At 35.1% G+C, this 19,013-nt stretch overlaps 2 protein-coding genes across 8 annotated transcripts in view; one reads left to right on the forward strand and one right to left on the reverse strand.

Moving 5' to 3' along the window:
* Positions 1 to 16,685, reverse strand: part of LOC141431689 (uncharacterized) — a 26,691-nt gene extending 10,006 nt beyond the window's left edge. Inside the window, exon 1 of the mRNA XM_074092868.1 lies at positions 16,395 to 16,685. Coding sequence (XP_073948969.1) covers positions 16,395 to 16,685 — 291 coding nt within the window. The remainder of the gene's footprint in view (positions 1 to 16,394) is intronic.
* LOC141432186 (CUGBP Elav-like family member 1) overlaps positions 1 to 19,013 on the forward strand; it is a 531,549-nt gene that overhangs the window by 129,407 nt on the left and 383,129 nt on the right. The gene's annotated exons all lie outside the window — the stretch shown is intronic.

Below are 19,013 nucleotides of genomic sequence, written 5' to 3' on the forward strand. Positions count from 1 at the left end.
CTTTGATACATCAATAATCTCAATACTCATCATCCATCCCAGTCTATATACGTCCCACTGCTGGGCACAGGCCTCCTATCCCACGAGGGCCCAGTGCGGATTGGGAACTTCACACGCAGCATTGAATTGCTTCGCAGGTTTGTGCAGGTTTCTCACGATGTTTTCCTTCGCCGCATAGCTAGTGGTAAATTTCAAATGTAATCTCAATACTATATTCTAGATAAGTAATTATGTGAATCAGCAGCAGAATTTGCTAATTGAAATTGGTTGATATTATTTACAAACGCTGTTCTTTTTATAATAAGATTCAAACACTTTTTATTGTTCAGCTGCACATTTATTCCATCATCATCTTATCATCTCAGCCTATATACGTCCCACTGCTGGGCACAGGCCTCCTCTCAGAACAAGAGGGCTTGGGCCATAGTTCCCACGCGGGCCCAGTGCGGATTGAGAACTTCACACGCACCATTGAATTGCTTCGCAGGTTTGTGCAGGTTTCCTCACGATGTTTTCCTTCGCTCGTAGTGAATTTTAAATGTAACTCCGCACATGAATATCGAAAAACTCAGAGGTGCGGGGTTTGAACCCACGACCCTCTGCTTGAGAGGCGATAGGTCAAACCACTAGGCCACCACGGCTTTTATTTTATTTATTCACATTTATTCCGCAAAAAATAAATTTTCTCAATCAAATATGATCAAAGCTCTATCATGATCATTTTTAATATTCATTAATAAATTTCTCAAGCATATCTAAACAAGTCATCAATTTTATCAGTTAAGACTACTGTACTATTTGTCAAGTAATTTTCTTATTTTCGTAACGTTGGTCTAATTGCGAACGGAACCTTAGAGTTCGTTGACCTGTTGTTCCGTAGGCCACCTGTCACGCTCGGATAGAACGTGATCAACAAAACATGCTTTCCCTTTGCCATGCTGTTTTCTCACAACCCCGTAAAAATGAAGTTGTGAGGTTTTTTGTTTGGGACATTTTAAGCATTATTTTGTACAGGTTGTGCAAGAATGTTGATAGGTATTTTTTTATTAAAAATTGCTATTGCCCGCGACTCCGGCCGCATAGAATTCATTTATCGCTATCCCGCGGGAACTGTGCAATTTTGCGGGATAAAAACTGTCCTATGTCCTTCCCCGGACTCAAACTATATGTATACTGTAAATGGTTCAGTGGTTAGACGAAGAGGTAGCAAACAAGAAAACAGTCTAATAAACTTTTTCACGTATAATACTGGTGGGATTAGTGGGATACAATTCAACAACAACGGTTCGTAGATTTGGACTTAACTATTTTTTTTTAAATTGGTGTTAATTTGTTGCTTTTTAGGGTTCCGTACCTCAAAAGAAAAAAATGGAACCCTTAAAGGGTCTGTCTGTCAAGACTCTTTTTCTCAGGAACGCGTGGAGGTATTAAGCTGAAATTCATATCAAAAAGTCAAGTCTACTATTCCTTGGAGCTGTGAAAAAATAAAATTTCTAAGCCAACGAAATCAAAAGATAATATAGCCGTTTATGCTGCAAATTTTCGACACTCGCAAGGGAATCCAAAACCTACAGGGTACTTTCCGTGAATTCAGAATCTTGAAATTTGGTACGAAGCAACGTCTTATAGCACAGATAAAGGAAAAATTGCAAAAAGCATAAATTTTTAATTAGATCATAATGATAAAAATATTTTCCATTTTTTTTAATAATTTTTACGGAACCCTCGGTGCGCGAGTCCGACTCGCACTTGGCTGTTTTTTTTATATATATTATATATATATATATATATATTATATATATATTTTCAATAATACTTTGAATGATCTTTTAAAGGTTTAATGGTTTTGTATAAAGATTGAGCATTCGATTTGTGTCATTAGAATGTCGCATATATTTCTATATATCGTCTTAATACCGCTACCTGTTTTTTGGACAAATAATTTTGATGTACAAACACACGAACAGACGTATAAGTAAATACCACGGAACCCACTTTAAAAGAAAAAAAACATGAAATATACAAGAACTTCAAAAAATATTAACTACGTGTGGAATTTTTTTTTTTTAATTATCAATTTAAATGTTATTTCAATATAACCCTTAACATTTATTAATGATACTAATTTTACTTTACTGACTTTAAATCATAATTTAGTAAACATTATTTAGTAGTTTGCCCAAACACAATTTATAAAAGGCTTATAATAGAAATAATGATATCTGGCGTGACTTTGTAATTTTCACTAATTCGATTCTAATAATAATCTTTTGAATAAATAAAAGGAAAGCATAGATGCGGGAGCTCTTTATTATTGAAGAAAAAAATGTGGCATAATACTTACGATGACGAAATCACCAGTAATATTTTTTAGAAAATTATGTACTGCGAATTTGAAAATTTCTATTGATCTCATCAGTCAGGCCTACGCGTCTAGTCCAGACGAATTGTGGCCTGTTGCCTGTCCACAACGTCTTTGGTGGCTGACTAGACCGATGCCAGAACGACATGTACAGTCAAGTACAAAAATAAGTAACTATTCGAAACACTCAAAATATGTTACTACGGCCTTATCGACACCTCCTACGTATACTGGTACAAGTGCATAATCATAAATTTACAGGAGAGCTGTTCAAAGGTTCAAAAACCTGTAACTTTCTCATTTGGTGATATAACTTTTCAAAATTTTGCATTAGTTCCAAAGAAAATATTGGCTTTCTACCTGTATTCATGGAACTTTGAAATTTTTTATAGTTTTTGAGAAAATGGCAGATACACTACTATACGCGTATTTTACATCTTGTAGTTGTGCGGTATACTGAGCTAATTACCACTTGCTCCAGTATACGGCGTAATGCGTAGATTACTGATCTAACGATATTTTATATTGTATATGAATTTTTAGATGAAATACTTATATGGCTTGCAATGAACAATAAAAAGATGCTCTTTTACCTTCATCTATTGATTTATAAACGTTTTTATCACTTGCATCATTATACGCTAACATTAGCATGCCACTTGTACCAATATACCGCTAGTAATGTTTAAACGTGCTATACAAATACAGAAATATACCTTTAAAAAAACCTCACTTGAAATATTAATGGTTTTATTAAGAAAAGTAATTGTATTAAGTGCTTTAAATTAATGAAGCACATTCAATTGATTCGTATTCCTGTTCAAATGTGTACTCATATTTTATTGTGAAAGGTTCCTCATGTGATAGATATATCGCATCGCACCCATTTGTATCCACATAACGGTTTAGCTTTTTGTGCCTCTTCAGGGTTCCGTACCCAAAGGGTATAAACGGAAACCCTACTACTTTTTACTACTTCGCTGTCCGTCCGTCTGTCACCAGGCTGTATCTCATGAACCATGATAGTTAGACAGTTGAAATTTTCACAGATTATGTATAACTGTAGTCGATATAATATATATATAACAAAAAATAGATCAGAATAAATATTTAAGGGGGCCCCCATACAACAAATGTTTTTTTTTGCCATTTTTTTGCTAATCCTAATGAAGTTGTATAGATGGTACGGAACCCTTCGTGCGCGAGTCTGATTGGCACTTTGCTTAAGACAAGCTTTGACATGAAATATTGAGTCAAAGTCAAAATATCTTTATTCAATTTAGATTGTAACAAGCACTTATAAATGTCAAAAAAATTTACCACCGGTTCGTAAAAACCTCTGTTGAGAAGAGTCTGGCAATAAACCTAGGTATATTTTGTAAACAGATTTACAATCATATTTTAGTGATATCTATACATCACAAGTATTTAACACAACTACATATTTAAAACAGTTCTCAATTCGCTATTTGGAGTAAGCACTCGCCAATGCGGATCGGAATTATTTCCAAATTTCCCTATCCATGATATAATCATTAATTTTAATAATACGCCTTATATATTAATGTCTTCTTGACAATAGATTTAAATTTTGTGTCTGTTTCTGAGTCTTGGGAAACTTCTATAACTTCATACGGTTTACCCGTTTTCGCCATATACATAGCCAGGTACCATTTCTTAGGTGTGTATAAAAAAATGTGTATAGGGTGTTATTAAAACCTGTACTATGCTTTAAACCACATTAGGGCTACTAATTACTAATATGGTCCAAGTAGAAAAATACTGTGATTCGAAAAAAAAAGTTTTGTATGGAAGTGGAGTCGCAAGAAGACTTCTAATTTCGATGTTTTCCCACTTATATCGTATTAGTAATCAGTAGCCCTAATATGGGTTACAGTATAGTACAGGATTTTTTTTATCAACCTGTAGGTATATTGAAATATACTGTTCTCATTTTAATTTACTGTTTTCTTTTTGGGGATGCTCAACTACCAAAATGCAATGTAATACTGCAATGTTATATTTCTAGCACGCGTACATGTAGGTATAGCCGAGGAAATTGAATCACGTACTGGTACTGGGGTGGAACCGTTGTACTACCAATGTTATGTTGACATCCCATACATTTGCCAAAGAAATCATAGCGAAATAGATCACGAAAAGGTTTCACATTGGATTTAGTTTCCATGACTGTCTATGAGAAATACGGCTATTGTGGTCTTGCCAAACCAAACATGTTTTTTTTATATATCTATCAAATTATGTGCTCGTAGAACAGTTTAAACGGTCCGCACGCAGCGACGGCTAGCGCGTACACTGAGGCAACTGCCAGTTACACTCGACTTCCCCGGCCCGCGACAATATCGGTGCCGCGTATAGTGGTGCATGTCGGTTGCCTCAGTATACGTTGTACCGATTAGCAAAACGGTGTTAGATGCATTCATATACGTCACTTTATTTCCAAAACTAATAGGAATATCCGTCCAAATTTTTTGTGGTAGGTAAATAAGGAAATATTAATCACAAAAATGCAAAAACTAAAAATCAGAAATTTGTCACTTGTACCAGTATACGTAGGAGGTATCGTTATTGCGTCGGAATAAGAGTCTATGGTACTTATTTAGTTGGAACTCTGAATAAATTCATATGTTTACACTTGACTGTACCATCAGCCAAATAAGTGGTCTATCAATTTTTAAACAAGTTCTTATCAAATGAATATGTCGCTAAAGTCGAACTTTCAAGTTCACAGACATGTCTTTTGGCATTATTGTTTTATGACATGCAACGATTATCAACTTTAGGGTGGTAGACCATATTTGGCTGATGGTACATACACAGACCTGACAAGAGAAGTTTAAGGAGGTTGGTGCAGAACCGCCTTGGTGTCATTTCTGTCTCTTGTCAGCAAGTGTCTTGAGCAAGGCTTCATCGCAGTACTTGCGACCCTCCAACACACGTTTGCGCCAGTTGGTGTATACACATTAAATTTGGTGGTAATGTTACGTACATTTAACTAACAAGTAGGTACCATTATATTGAAAAAAATGTTTTTTTCTTCTTTGAAATTTCGTAGTAGTCTTAGTCGTTTCGTCGTTTGTATATCATTTTGAGCACCGTAACCGCTCATCCACTTCTGACTCTGACACTGCTGACTGTACACAGAACCCTAAATGTCTGACGTCCGATACGCACTTGGCTGGTTTTTTTTAATAAAATCGTATAATAAAAAGTACTATCAGTTTATGTTGTCAAAATTACGACCTATATTATGCAAAACTCATTCGAAAACAACGTCCAATGAGACCCAATCTAAATAGCGTACGGCAAATCAAGATTGCCGTGCCGTTTCTATTCCCGGATGGCTATCGCATGAAACGTTAGTTGTACCGCTCGCCGTTCCTATTGTTCCCATCTCGGTCCGTGCCTTATAACAATCTCTTGTTACAAACTGATACTGAAGCGTATTGTACTCTTTGGAAACGAAGCGCGGCGTTATTATTTAGAAAAATACATGCGATATTTTAGTGTGACGCGTCTACGTTTTGATCGCATCTATTTTAATTACGCTAATTGATGTAATATTTTTTTTAAAGTGTCAATTATATTAAATTTATGAGGGATTGATTTTTTGCATTATAAATACCTAATGTCAGCCTGATTGTTTACTGTCAAAAATTAATTTAAAACTGTAGGTACTTGACTATTTCGAAATTGTTATGCAAAAATAACATTCGAAATTTATCATGTTCTTTTCGATGAAGGAAAACATCATGAGTAAACCTGCATGCATCTACGAAGAAATTCAGCAGTTTGTGTGAAGCTTTCAATCCGCACTGGACCCTCGTGGGAACTACAGGGTAAACTAAACCCTCTCATTCTACGAAGAGGCCTATGTTCGTACTCAGCAGACGAATAGTATTACCGTTGATGATATAAATAAACTTAATATCTTAAAGGTTTTTTTAATAATGGTCGTGATAGACAGACTAACGGACGGTCGGACGACGTGATACTATAAAGTTATTTTGAGGAAAACTTTAAAAAGCCAGACAAAAAATTGTCACAATTTATGCTTAAAAATATCCAAAACAAAAAACCAAATTGTCAGTGGGAAGGAAAACGTGTATCGCCTACTGCAAGGCCGGCAATGCACCCGCAGTCCTAATAATGCTGTAGGTGTCCATGGGTGGCGGTGATCACTAACCATCAAGTCACCCGCCTGCTCGTTTGCCATCTGTTCGATAAAAAAAAATTACTAAAGCGTTAAAAATGCTACTTTGTGAAAATAACTTTATTTTCTTAGTTCAAAATACATTTCTCAAACGTAGCATTTTGGCGCTTTAGAAGTTTTTCATTTCCACTGTCAAAATATATTATATTGTACCGGTTTTATTAAACTACCCACCAGCAGCAGGTGGTAGGACCTAGTGCAAGGTCCGCCCGGATTGCTACCACCATCTTGTTCGCTAATCCTGCCATGAAGCAGCAGTGCTTGCACTGTTGTGTTTCGGCGTGGAGAGTAAGGCAGCCGGTGAAATTACTGGCACTTCAGGTATCCCATCTTAGGCCTCTAGGTTGGCAACGCATCTGCAATCCCCCTGGTGTTGCAGGTGTCTATGGGCGGTGGTGATCTTTTACCATCAGGAGACCCACTTGCTCGTTTGCCATCCAGTAGTATAAAAAAAGCTTTATTTTTTTATTTCAAAATACATTTCTCAAACGTAGCATTTTGGCGCTTTAGAAGTTTTTCATTTCCACTGTCAAAATATATTATATTGTACCAGTTTTATTAAACTACCCACCAGCACCAACGTCATTACAACCCTTCAGAAAAACATGTACTTTAATAAAACGCATGACTTCATCAATTAGTGGGCCGCGGTTGCGTCCTACCCTCATTAATTGTTCTTTAATGAGAGCGGGCACACTTGGTTAAATATCGTGGTGTGGTGTAAACATGCTCGGGTAAATGTTTTTAAAAAGCACGCTGAGATTTTTTGTTGTGTCGTCGTTTTCGAATAAGGGTGTTTATTCTGCACGGATGTTTACGTTTCATTTACTCTTATTTTTGTTGTTTAGTTTGAATGTATACAACAATTTTTTTTTGTTGTTTTCGTAAAATTTAACAGGTTCTTATGTAAGTTGAATAGTTTTTTACGCATTGACCAAAATCACGTCTCTAGTCCAAGATGGGTCGCAATTGACCCATGATTGAAAGAAGCCTGATTGTAGGCAGTCAGGGAATTTTACGCCCTAGCTGTTCGGACGAGTCAGAGCTAACTATAGATTAAGGAATTTATGATGGCTGTTTTAATTATTTAATAATCCTTCTACATAATTATACCGTAACACTGGGCTACTTTAGCCTTGAAGGGTAACTTTGGCCATTGAAATTAGCTCGGTTGTAGTGTTTTTTACCCGACTGCGAAGAAGGAGGGTTATGTGTTTGACGCGTATGTATGTCTATTCCTATGTCCTCTCGTAACCACTCAACGGCTGAACCGATTTTGATAAATGATACGTCATTGGATTCGTCTTGGTGACGCGAGTGACACTGGGTACTTACATGAAAACCTTGAAAAATAAAAATGGCGGATTTTTGGCGCCAAATTGTTAGTTTTCAAAAAAAAAAAAATTCAAACCTATCGAGTGGGGTATCAAATGAAAGCTAATAAGTAGCCCATTCTAAATATATTATATGGGTTATAATAGTTTTCATCTACCATTTTCACAGAACTATTATAAAAGTGCGAAATGAAACAATAAATTTAAAAAATCAAAAAATCCGACTGCTTAAAAAAATACTAAAGAGATGAAAACAAGTCTGGTGGGCTAGCACTTTGTTAAGTAGCTATCTTAACGTTCAACAGTGGGGACCCATTTAAATCGTGACGGTCAAAAATTCTTAAATTATAGGTCCCGACTGTTGAACTTTAAGTTAGCTACTTAACAAAGTTCTAGCCCACTAGACTTGTTTTCTTCTTTTTAGTATTTTTAAAGCAGTCGGATTTTTTTGATTTTCTAATTTTTTGTTTTATTAATAAACTTTTCTATTAATGATTTTCATATGGGCCAAAGTTACCCTTCATTGGGTCAAAGTACCCCAACCTTACGGTGCTTGAATGTATTTAAAAAGTTAAATTCAACATCGGTAGTAAAAGTAGCACGAAATGTTCCGTTGTGCAACAGACAGTCAACCTTATAATTCTTTGAAAAAATTACGCTATACAGTGAGTTGTTTTGTCGAACTTTTCGAGCTCGACCCAAATCTTAGTTGACCAATGAATCCCTGTCACACACGAAGATACTAAAAGGGTTATCGAACACAATCACCAACTTATCACTGCGTGCGGATAAATTCGGAACTAACTATATTTCAAACAAATTTGGTTGTTCTCGTTAGACACTGGCGATGCTATCGACTTTCATAGGTTGTTGCAGGGGTATCGCGTGTACCGTAAAAATAGGGCAGGGTGATTTGGCCTGAACTGACATTTGCATGCACTTTTAGTTCGGAAGTGATCAATGGAATTGATGTGAAACGCCATCGCTGTGTCATTCACCCTGTTGTTGTAACAGTTATTCCTAGATAGTCTGATACTTATCTTTGAATAAAATTTTCGTGACTGCTTAGCCAAGTGATTAGTAAATCAGTTTCTCCATTGTGAGTACCTTGTTCCCGGTAGGGGCAGCCGCTTGGATGATGAATAAAACTGTATATACATCGCAATCGCATTCTGTATCTCTTTCTATGAAAGTAGTGAAAATGATTGAGATGTCAATTGAGTTGGATGATAAGGTTTCAGGATTATCTATCAGAACCTAGCTTTAAATTTGATACTCGTAATCAAGCAAAGCTTCAAGAACAAAATGAAAATGAAAAATAAAAATCTCTAGAGGTTTCGATGTTTTTTTCATATTTTGATCACAAAAATATGTAGTGGTTTAAAAAAAATAAACTATTTCAATAAAAAATTGCATAATTAACTTGATTAACCTCAGCTTCTAATTTATTATAAAATGGTTATAAAATGGCGATTAAAAATTTCAGTGTGCAAAGGCTACAATGGTTCCATTTTGCCAATTAAGATTCCCGTCGTTTTAAAAGCGACAGCTCTCAAAACAAACTCGGACTCAGATTCCCCAACGAAAATGTTTTATTTAATCTAATCGTTAGTTCTGCGTTAATCGAGACCGTAAAGCCTTAGTAAGCCCCGAGCCCACCGGGTACATCAAAGCAATCGATCACAAAGGAATTCGGATATAAAATGCCTATTCTGACGCAACTTGAACGTAACTTTATTTCGTAGCTGACAGGAAAGGTGAATTTATTTATGTAGTAGACTTTACGCGCAGCTTTGCTAAATCAAATTAAAATACATAAAAGTGTTTTGATTCGAAAAATACAATGTTTAGCAAGAATTAAACCCGGTTTAACCCCAGTACCCGGAAGAATGTAGCAACATTGTATTAGGCACATCGCGATTTCGTAAAGGGAACGAGTTTGATGTGTATCGAGCGTGCCAATGTATTGCTAACTGCACGATTTTTCTTGCAGATCTAATCTGAGCTTTAACAGGGGGACACAAGATTAGATTTGATTGTTTACAATGATTAAATTAGATTTGACTGTCCGATTTAACTTAGTTAAACTGTCTTATGAATCCCAAAATGTATTTTTTCCGCGGTTGTTTATTAGAACGTTTTTGGAGACAACAACGTAACTTTTTGAAAATTCATTAACATTTTGATTTTTTTATTCAAGAAACGGTCAAAGAACAGTTAATTATTACATTGTTTGCCTTTCAGTTTAATAATACCCATTGTGCTTAATAATATTTGCTAAAACCGCGTTTTATAATAATATAATCTTAAAAATTTTACTGCAGTTCTATGTCAAGAATAGGGACAATAGAAATTACTCATTGTAATTGAAAAACAAACGCCTTAATTCGCTTTGTTGTTTACTTGGGAATTTAATTAAATAATTCTTAATGGAAACCCGATCTGGACTATTATTTTGATTTTTTTGTAGTAATGTTAATTAGAATTTGTTTACAAACCTATGCATAAAACTAATAAATGAAAGACCAAGTTATCTGTTAAAACCAATTCAATAAGACTATTATTTTTCGAACTCGGATAAATGCCTTAACAAATACCCTGTCAACTTACGAACACTTACGCCAGAGTATGGCTGAGTTAGTACTCATCAATTTTTTTTTGTTACTTATTGTTGTAATTGCAATAAAAATACACACAAGTCATGTTTTATAATTTTCGCTGTCTCTTTGTTTTCAAAAATCAAGTGTCGAATCAAAAATAAAGTCTTTTTTATACAATATGTGACTCAAAACTCCACGTGTCCTTCAAATTCGTGCCTATCATAAGTTTAAAAAGGTTTGTTTTTTATCCGTTCCGGTTCAACTTTTTTAATTTGGCTTTTTCCTCGCACTGGTCTGGGCTGGAGTTACACGGGTGAGACTGATTGGAACTACGTGTTCATATAATGTATAGATAGATAAACATTTTTTGTTTTATTTATTTTCTGGCAACACTAACAAGTTTTTATTTCATTTGCAATGTTTGTTTGTTCGGGTCAAATCTCAGAAATCAAAATAAATTGAAGTTAAATTCAGTACGGATGCGTGATTTGATTGAAATGTAAGTTGCGTTAGTAAAAGTTTTGGGTAAAAATCTCATTTTTAATACAAGATTTTTTTGCTGAGTGTACTTTATGCTGACTGTACTTGTATTGTCACCCAAACTACATTTGCATACCAAATTTCAAGTCGCTGCCATTAACCGTTGAATAGTTCCGTCCTGTGGAGATAATCCTGGCTGGACTACCAGGATGTCACTACAAGATTATTGTATTGTCACGCAATTGACATAAGTATACCAAATTTTAAGTCGATTCAACTACTGGAAGTTGGTTGAATTTAACTTGCAAGATTTGACTACAGACAGACCGACAGACAAGGAGACAGGTGAAACTAAATAAAAGTTGTAATAAAAACTAAAGTAGTAATTTTTTACAAAAAGTTATTGTATTAATCTCCGACGCAAAATAGGGGTCTCAATTTAACGTGTGTATTTGTAACTATTTGTTTTGTTTTTTTATTATGTTATGTTGTATTAATCAAACTTATTTATAAGATTTTGTTTGTAGTATCGTAACTTAAAAATAGATGGAATGATTTGGTTTTGTACGATGTATCAGTCAGTAAGCCATAGTTATCGTTTTGACGGTTGCAGTAATAATTACATAACATAGTAGTTTAAAAACTTATAACACGCTAACATAAGTGCACGGAAGTTCAAACTGAAACAGAAAAATTAACTATTGATGTAACGGTAAACATTGAAAAAAAGTGATAACTGAACTAGTTTGACTACTTGACGAGCCAAAATTTACTAATTAGGAACCAAAATTATGCTAATATTGCAAAACTGGTTTTGTGAGGCCTTAGTTTTGTAGTCACTCAAAGTTATGTTACAAGCAACATTTTTTTTTGTTACTGTTAGTAAATCTTTTTTTTTTTTTCAGTGAACCTGGTTGACTGCTTCATTCATTCATGCCATCAGATCCTGGATAGTAATTTCGGTCAAAAGACATTCTAAGACATCCTAAAAAGCCCGAATACGGCTTAGCTACATTGTTTTAGAGTACCAGTACCCAGCTTGCTTTTGACTCAATCATCAGATCCGCACAATGATACCAAAAAAATTTTCTTTATTTGACCATAAACTTTGTAATTTTTTGTGTGTTTCTTAATTTCCGTTAACTTCGGCAGACGGCTCAGTTATTTTTTATTTCTATCAATGAAGGGGAATGAAGAAATTAGGTACTATTATTAATAATGTGCGGCAAGAATTCTTAATTTACGACGTTTTTTTAAAGTCCGTAAATACGAGTAAAGTGTTTTTAATTCATACACATTTAGCAAAAGAAGGATAGAAAAGTGAGTTTTTTATGTTTCTCTCATATGTCACTTCAACATTCAATGTGGTTTTAGTTCAGAAATATAACCGCCTTTTTTTTGCGTTCTCGTTTGCCACAGTTGGAAAAAAAACTTCCGGGCACTTAAGTTGGCGTGCGCGGTTCTGAGTAACCGCGGTTAAGTTAACTTGCAAGCTTTCAAATCCCAAGGGGAATCAGAGTTCGCATTGTAAGTTTGTAGTTAATGCAATGCACAAGTGCATAATTACGATCATGGTGTCTAATGTATTTGCTTTGCTAAATTGTTCATGGAAGCACGTGGCTCTGTAGTCTGGAGTGAATATTTTTGCTAGGCAATTAGTTTAGCCACTTGACAGTCCTACGATACCATGGTATCCAAAACCAAAATGCTTCAAAATGCAAAGTGTTTTAATAATACCCAAAAATTTGCATGTTAGTATTATTTAGTACAAATAATAGAATAAGTTACTTTATTGTCACATACCACCTAAGGACACCGATGTACCTACTTATTCTACGCAAATAAACATTCTGATCTATTATATTCTGTTCTATTATATTCTATTCTATTCTATTCTATTCTATGCATTCAATTCCATTCCATTCCATTCCAATTCTATTATATTCTATGCAATTCAATTCCATTCCATTCAATTCCATTCTATTCCATTCCATTCCATTCCATTCTACTTATCTTTTAAATCCATTAAATTGGCTGTAATCTGTAAGTTACATTTTTACAGACAACGGTTTAGCTTTTATTGAATATTACAAAGCTAAAAATTTTGCAAACGAAACTAAAAATATGATCTTTGCAAACTAATATGTTTTGTGTTTAGACTAAAAAATCCTCATTGCACGTGTAGTTTAAATAACATTTAATTTGCATGCATAGTATCAAACCTCATAAATTAAATAAGCGCTTTGCCGCCACATTACTCGAAGAGTGGCTCACGCGATTCAATCAAAATATTTGTTTCCATAATTTTCAGTATTATTTTATACTAGCTTTTGCTCGCGGCTTCGCGCGCGTTGACGCGGTTCCCTTGGGAACTGTGCATTTTTCCGGGATACAAAGTAGCCTACGTCACTCTCTGGCCCATGAACCATCTCTTTACCATAAATCACATCGATCCGTCGCTCCGTTTCGACGTGAAAGATGGACAAACATAGAAACACACAAACACGCACACTTTAGCATTTATAATATTAGTATGGATTCAATAATTAGACATTAAGGGGCTGTTTCACCATCCATTGATTAGTGTTAACTGACGATTAAATGTGATGCCGCCTCTATTTGTTTTGTTCTAGTAGTGAAACAGCCCTAATTCTCATTAACCTTATTAACATTAGCTGTACATGATCCTACTAATCCTAGTAATTATTATTGTGTTTATGCGAATGTTTCCATGTTCTATTCGCTGAGCTAGTTACATGATATTTGGTGCGTGTGTTCATAGAGCGTTAATGGAGATCCGAGGCCGTATTGTCTAATGTTTCTCACACTCACAATTACAATGAAGTGGATATTTTCACAAAAAAGTGTACCCTATCTTTTCAGTTTTGGAAAAAATATAGTTTTTCCTACTCAGAATCTAAAGCACAATCGATAACGATGGTTTAAAAAAATGACTCTATCAAAAATGACAGTTTTGTGACGTCTTTTTCATACACTCAGTATGGGCGTCCCAAAACTGACTCATAAAATTTGTATGAAAAAATTAAATACATTTTGAAATAAAAGGTACTTACACATTTTTTATTGATTGTGATCGCGAGTGTCAGAAATGTTACACAATAGACCGTCAGATGCCTTATTATTGTCTAACGCGCTTGGAATCATAATCGTTTTCGCTAGTTCTTTCTCTCACACGGTAAGGTGAGGGTAGAAAGAGATAGTGAATGCGATTGTGACTGTCAACGCGCTAGGCAATACGGCCTCTAGATGTAACTTTTGAGAATTTAATGACATGTCGGAATTATGATCCAAGCATAAAGCATGTGTAAGGGTGCGGCTCCACCATCGATGAATATTAGTTGAAATCCACATCTCAAAGACGAGATTTAATATGGTTGGTTGATCCCTACACGTCTCCTCTCCGCTCAGCTCGCCTCCGCCTCAGTGATGCCGCAGCCTAAAAGCTAATAAAATCAGTAATTCGCGCGTATGACTGTATGAGTATATACTTTAGCTTGTTAAACGATTGGATCTATTTGGATGAGACGAACAGATAGTTTATAGATAAGTAACTTGGATTAACTGCTAAAACACTTTTTGCCGTGTTTGAGTTAAGAAAGCGATCTAATTGGGTCCCATTGGAGCCTTCTGTGTACAAAACCTTCAAAAAACTAGAACAATGTACACACAGGATCCAGAACATTCCCCAGTATCTTTATTAAGTCGTTTAGCAGGCCGGCCCGAGCTAACAAACCGGAGAGCTGTTCACGTAACTAAGAGGTCTCGATACATCGCCTCTCGTGAGGGATCTGTGGCTGTTGCTTGCTTGTGGTTTGCTTTATTGAGTTTTTTTAACGACTAATTAGTGGAACGAAGCTTAAGTAGCGCGAAGCATGGACATTATCTGCTGTAAGTTGTGATAAAACTAGAGAACATTTTATAGTTAATTTTCACTCTTTTAGACTCCAAGTGCCGGCTTAGTATCAAAAAATGTTTCTGCCCTCTGACTTCTAGCCGGAGGGCGCGATCTTCCATCGCTTTAAGGAAGCAAGGATAAAAATCCCTAAATAACTTTTTTTTCGTTATATAAACTCTTTATTGTACAAAATAAAAGAAACAAAACACAATTGAAAAACTTCGAGATACTTTTGTTGTGTTGTTTGTAATTATTTTGTGTTTTTTTTGTACAATTTAAATTTTACAGTGCATTGGTACTTACTGTAATGCTGTATTTTATTGTTGAAAAATAAACAAATAAATAAATATAAATAAGCAGTCATTGATACGGTATGCTATTATCACGTCTCGTGCATTCTTCATTTGATTTGTTATTTTGTTTCATTCCATATTTGTCACTCTCTTTGTCTTTTTAAAAAAGACAGTAAATAATAACAAGTAAGACGAGCAACAAATAAGACGGAGTACGAAAAAGTTCAAAGAAGACCATAACAAAAAAATAAATAGGACTTAAGACTTAGAAAAACATTATATTTCAATGTAAATTTTCACAATTTTATATCGGGAAACCAAACGAGTTAGCGGTCATCAATGAGAATCAAAAACCCTATAAGAATCTCAGCTCCGATGCCAGCCTTAAAAAGAACGCTTATCCTAACGAAAAGGTCCACTCTGCGTTACTGTTACTTCAGACTAGAGTAAAGACGACGTTCGTTATGCGAACAGGCTAATGTAATAATGACGTTACTTGACCAAAGCAGCTTGGGATTATGGTACGTCGACTGCATTAGGTGAACTAAGCAATGCAACTATCCTTTTACAAAGGCATGTTTTAAAAACGTAGCTCGCTACGCCATTTGCTACGAGGCTCTACGACGCTTGCTACGCCAATGGGTACAACTACCGAATCGACATTAAGAGAAACGGAAAGAGCAGCATTCGTATTATCTTAGAGAAGCGATGCTGCTAATTATTTGCTTTTTTACTAAAAATGGAAATACATTTTTTTTTTTATTAAATTGACTAAATTTCTGTGCTGCCAATTGAAATGTATGTTCGAGCAGTGCAAGTAAATCGAGCGGCACTATGTAACAGGCTGAAAATTGGTAAATTAAAAAAGATATAAAATGACTTTCTGGCTACATTTTAAAGTTATAAGGAAATAAACTTATATACTTATCATATTACCTTAAGCTAGATAGAATATCCTACGAGGCGCAAAATGTACATCAAATTTATTTTTATATAAATCAATGTATTTAGAAGACAGTATACCTAAAACATCTTTACGTTTTTGAGCGAAATAATACTCGTAGTTTACTTACTTACTTACTTCGCCGGCTCAGCGACCCAAAGTGGATCTTGGCCTCCGACACAAGACTCCGCCAATTGTTCCTATCCTGTACAACAAGGCGCCAGTCTGCCACCTGCATGTCGCACAGGTCTTTTCGGACTTCATACAACCAGCGATACCTAGGCCTTCCGATTGGCCGTCTTCCAGTCGGTTGTCCTAGGTATGCTCTCTTGGCCGCACGATCCTCTCCCATTCTCTCCACGTGGCCGAGGCAACGAAGCCGCGCAGACTTACTCTCGCCTATAATGTTGGGCTCGCCCACCAGGTCTTCCACATCCACATTTCTCATCAGCAAATACTCCGTTTTCTCCAAGCTGCTTCTAAGACCCACCCTCCACTCCTCAGCCTCCAGCGTTTCAGCCATTACTCGAACATCCTCTTCGCACTTTTCCAGTCGCACTCGTAGTTTGATGCAATATTTTTTTCAGGTTTGAAATAACTTTAGATTAATTTAATGTCAAACTCAGTGAAACAAAAAAAAATGAAAATTGAAGACTCCATTTTTAAACGTGTTACAATTTAATTTGTTTACCTCTAATTTTTTTTTTATAAAACTTGAATGAGTTGGGTTGCCCTAACCTAACCCTGACCCAACTCAGAGTCTGGAACCTCGTTAATGCCGTAATATAATAAAACAAGTGTAGCATTAAGAGACCGCAGCAAGTGAGCGGTAATGCGGGGCGACCGCAGCGCCGCGGATCGCTAAATAATGTGGTTTCGTGGAGCTGGACGAATTTTTGGAATGGAGATGGGTTATAGGTATACTCTAGTAAGTTCTTGCGTATTTTATAAAGAACGTATTACTTTCTGCCAAGTATCTTGCGGCGCATTATTTTTGACAATGATGCTCTTTCTGAAAGTGCGCTGGTAGTTTAATAAGGTGACATTTAAAAGAGTTCTTTATGGCTTTTCCGAAATATAATAGGTATTTAGTGCTTCAATACTGATACCCGAGTTAAATTAATTTATGGCCAGAAATTATTTTTATTAAATTATTTTTTATTATTTTGAACAACGAGAATAATAAAATAATATAATGTGCTACATCATTTTTGCACCGTAATTTAATTATTTCACATAGCAACTTGTATAAGGAATCTGGGGACACGGTAGAGCCTTCGCCAAGTCGAGCAAAACAAAACAAAGGCACGGCCGTACCATACTTTTCTCGAAGCCATTCAGGCTATTTTCAACATTAGTATTTCCACACTCAAGTGCGGTTTGTTGCATCAAATCACCGTAACCAATGAAAAAAATTCCAAAATTGTAGCACGGCAGTGTGCTTCGCCAAGTTTTAGTGATACATATGATTTTATTTATTTGATAGTAAAAAAATAATATGCACTTGCCAATAATTATATATTTATCACTTCAACTAGGTACATTAGTTACAATTTCTAAATACACAGGTAAAATCAGCTAATTACGCTCCCAAAGTATTATCTTAATTTTGTTCGGTCATAATTAATGTTGAACTTCAACGGAAAAATCCAAACTAATTTGTTCAATTTAGTAGATATTAGATCATTCACGTATTAATAATCTTTGTTTCGAATCAATCCGGAATTCTTAGTCATGCAGTGCCTCACGTCTCGTTATTTCTATTTAAAAAAGTCTAAATTTCAAATAGAAATACTAGGATATTCATTAATTATGGCTATTTGTGTAGTGATATTTATTTAGCAAAGAGTATTCAAAGTCTGTTTAATGCATCAATCTGATACCAAACTGCATCTTGCTCTAGGTGGCTTTAGCTGTATATTTTGTTTGAGAGAGTTCTCGTCCGTGACTCGACAAATGAGTGTTGGTCGAGAAAATAGTTCAAAAACAAGACTGCTATTCATATTATTTGATCCAACGAAAGGTCAGTCAAAGTGTCAGCGGTATTTCATGGAAGATTTTGTGATAAATTATTAGTAATTTTGAATATGAATACTGCTATTAATATTGTAATATCACTGTGTCACTAGGAAACTAAGATTATAAGGATTACGTTTTGATATTTTATTTAACCTTATTACGGCTCAGATGCACAAAATATATTTTTTTACATTAGTTTTCGACGAATATTCAACAGTCGTCTAAGTTTTTGTAGTATCATGATAAGATTTAACTTTTTGGATCTCCACACTTTTGATGCATTGGAAATTAATTATTTTATTTTGCTAAGGAATTAATTTTGATATTTTAAACCAGAACTTGGCATTTTTATTTGTTTTTTCTATTTGTATGTATAATGTATGAAAAATTTCAATTTAAAATTGATTAAAGTACAGTAAATAGCACATGGTTTCTAATAGCAGCCCTAAATTGTTGGCACAAGGGTTATAATCGTTTGTTTCGATAGCCATGTGATTGCGTCGCGGTTGGATGGTTTTCAACGAAATGGTGCAATTACACTCAGATTAATTGGTCACTGGTAACGGAGCCGTACAAAACATGTGCTGGGGCTACATTAAGTGTATTACAAATTTCCAGGTTAAGCTGGCTGCACACTTCGGGCAAAGCAAAAGTATCGATTCTTGACTCGACACTTTTGCTTTTTGGGAAAGAGGTTGAGAATTTGCATGTGATCAATTTTGTTATACTTAGTCGTAAAGCATTTTTTTTTAATTCTTAAAAAAAATGCAATCTATTTTTTCGTTAAAATATTGTTCTGAAAGTTGCAACAAAAAAAGAAAAAGCCAAATAA

This window comes from Choristoneura fumiferana, chromosome 10 (assembly GCF_025370935.1).
Source record: "Choristoneura fumiferana chromosome 10, NRCan_CFum_1, whole genome shotgun sequence".
NCBI lineage: Eukaryota > Metazoa > Arthropoda > Insecta > Lepidoptera > Tortricidae > Choristoneura > Choristoneura fumiferana.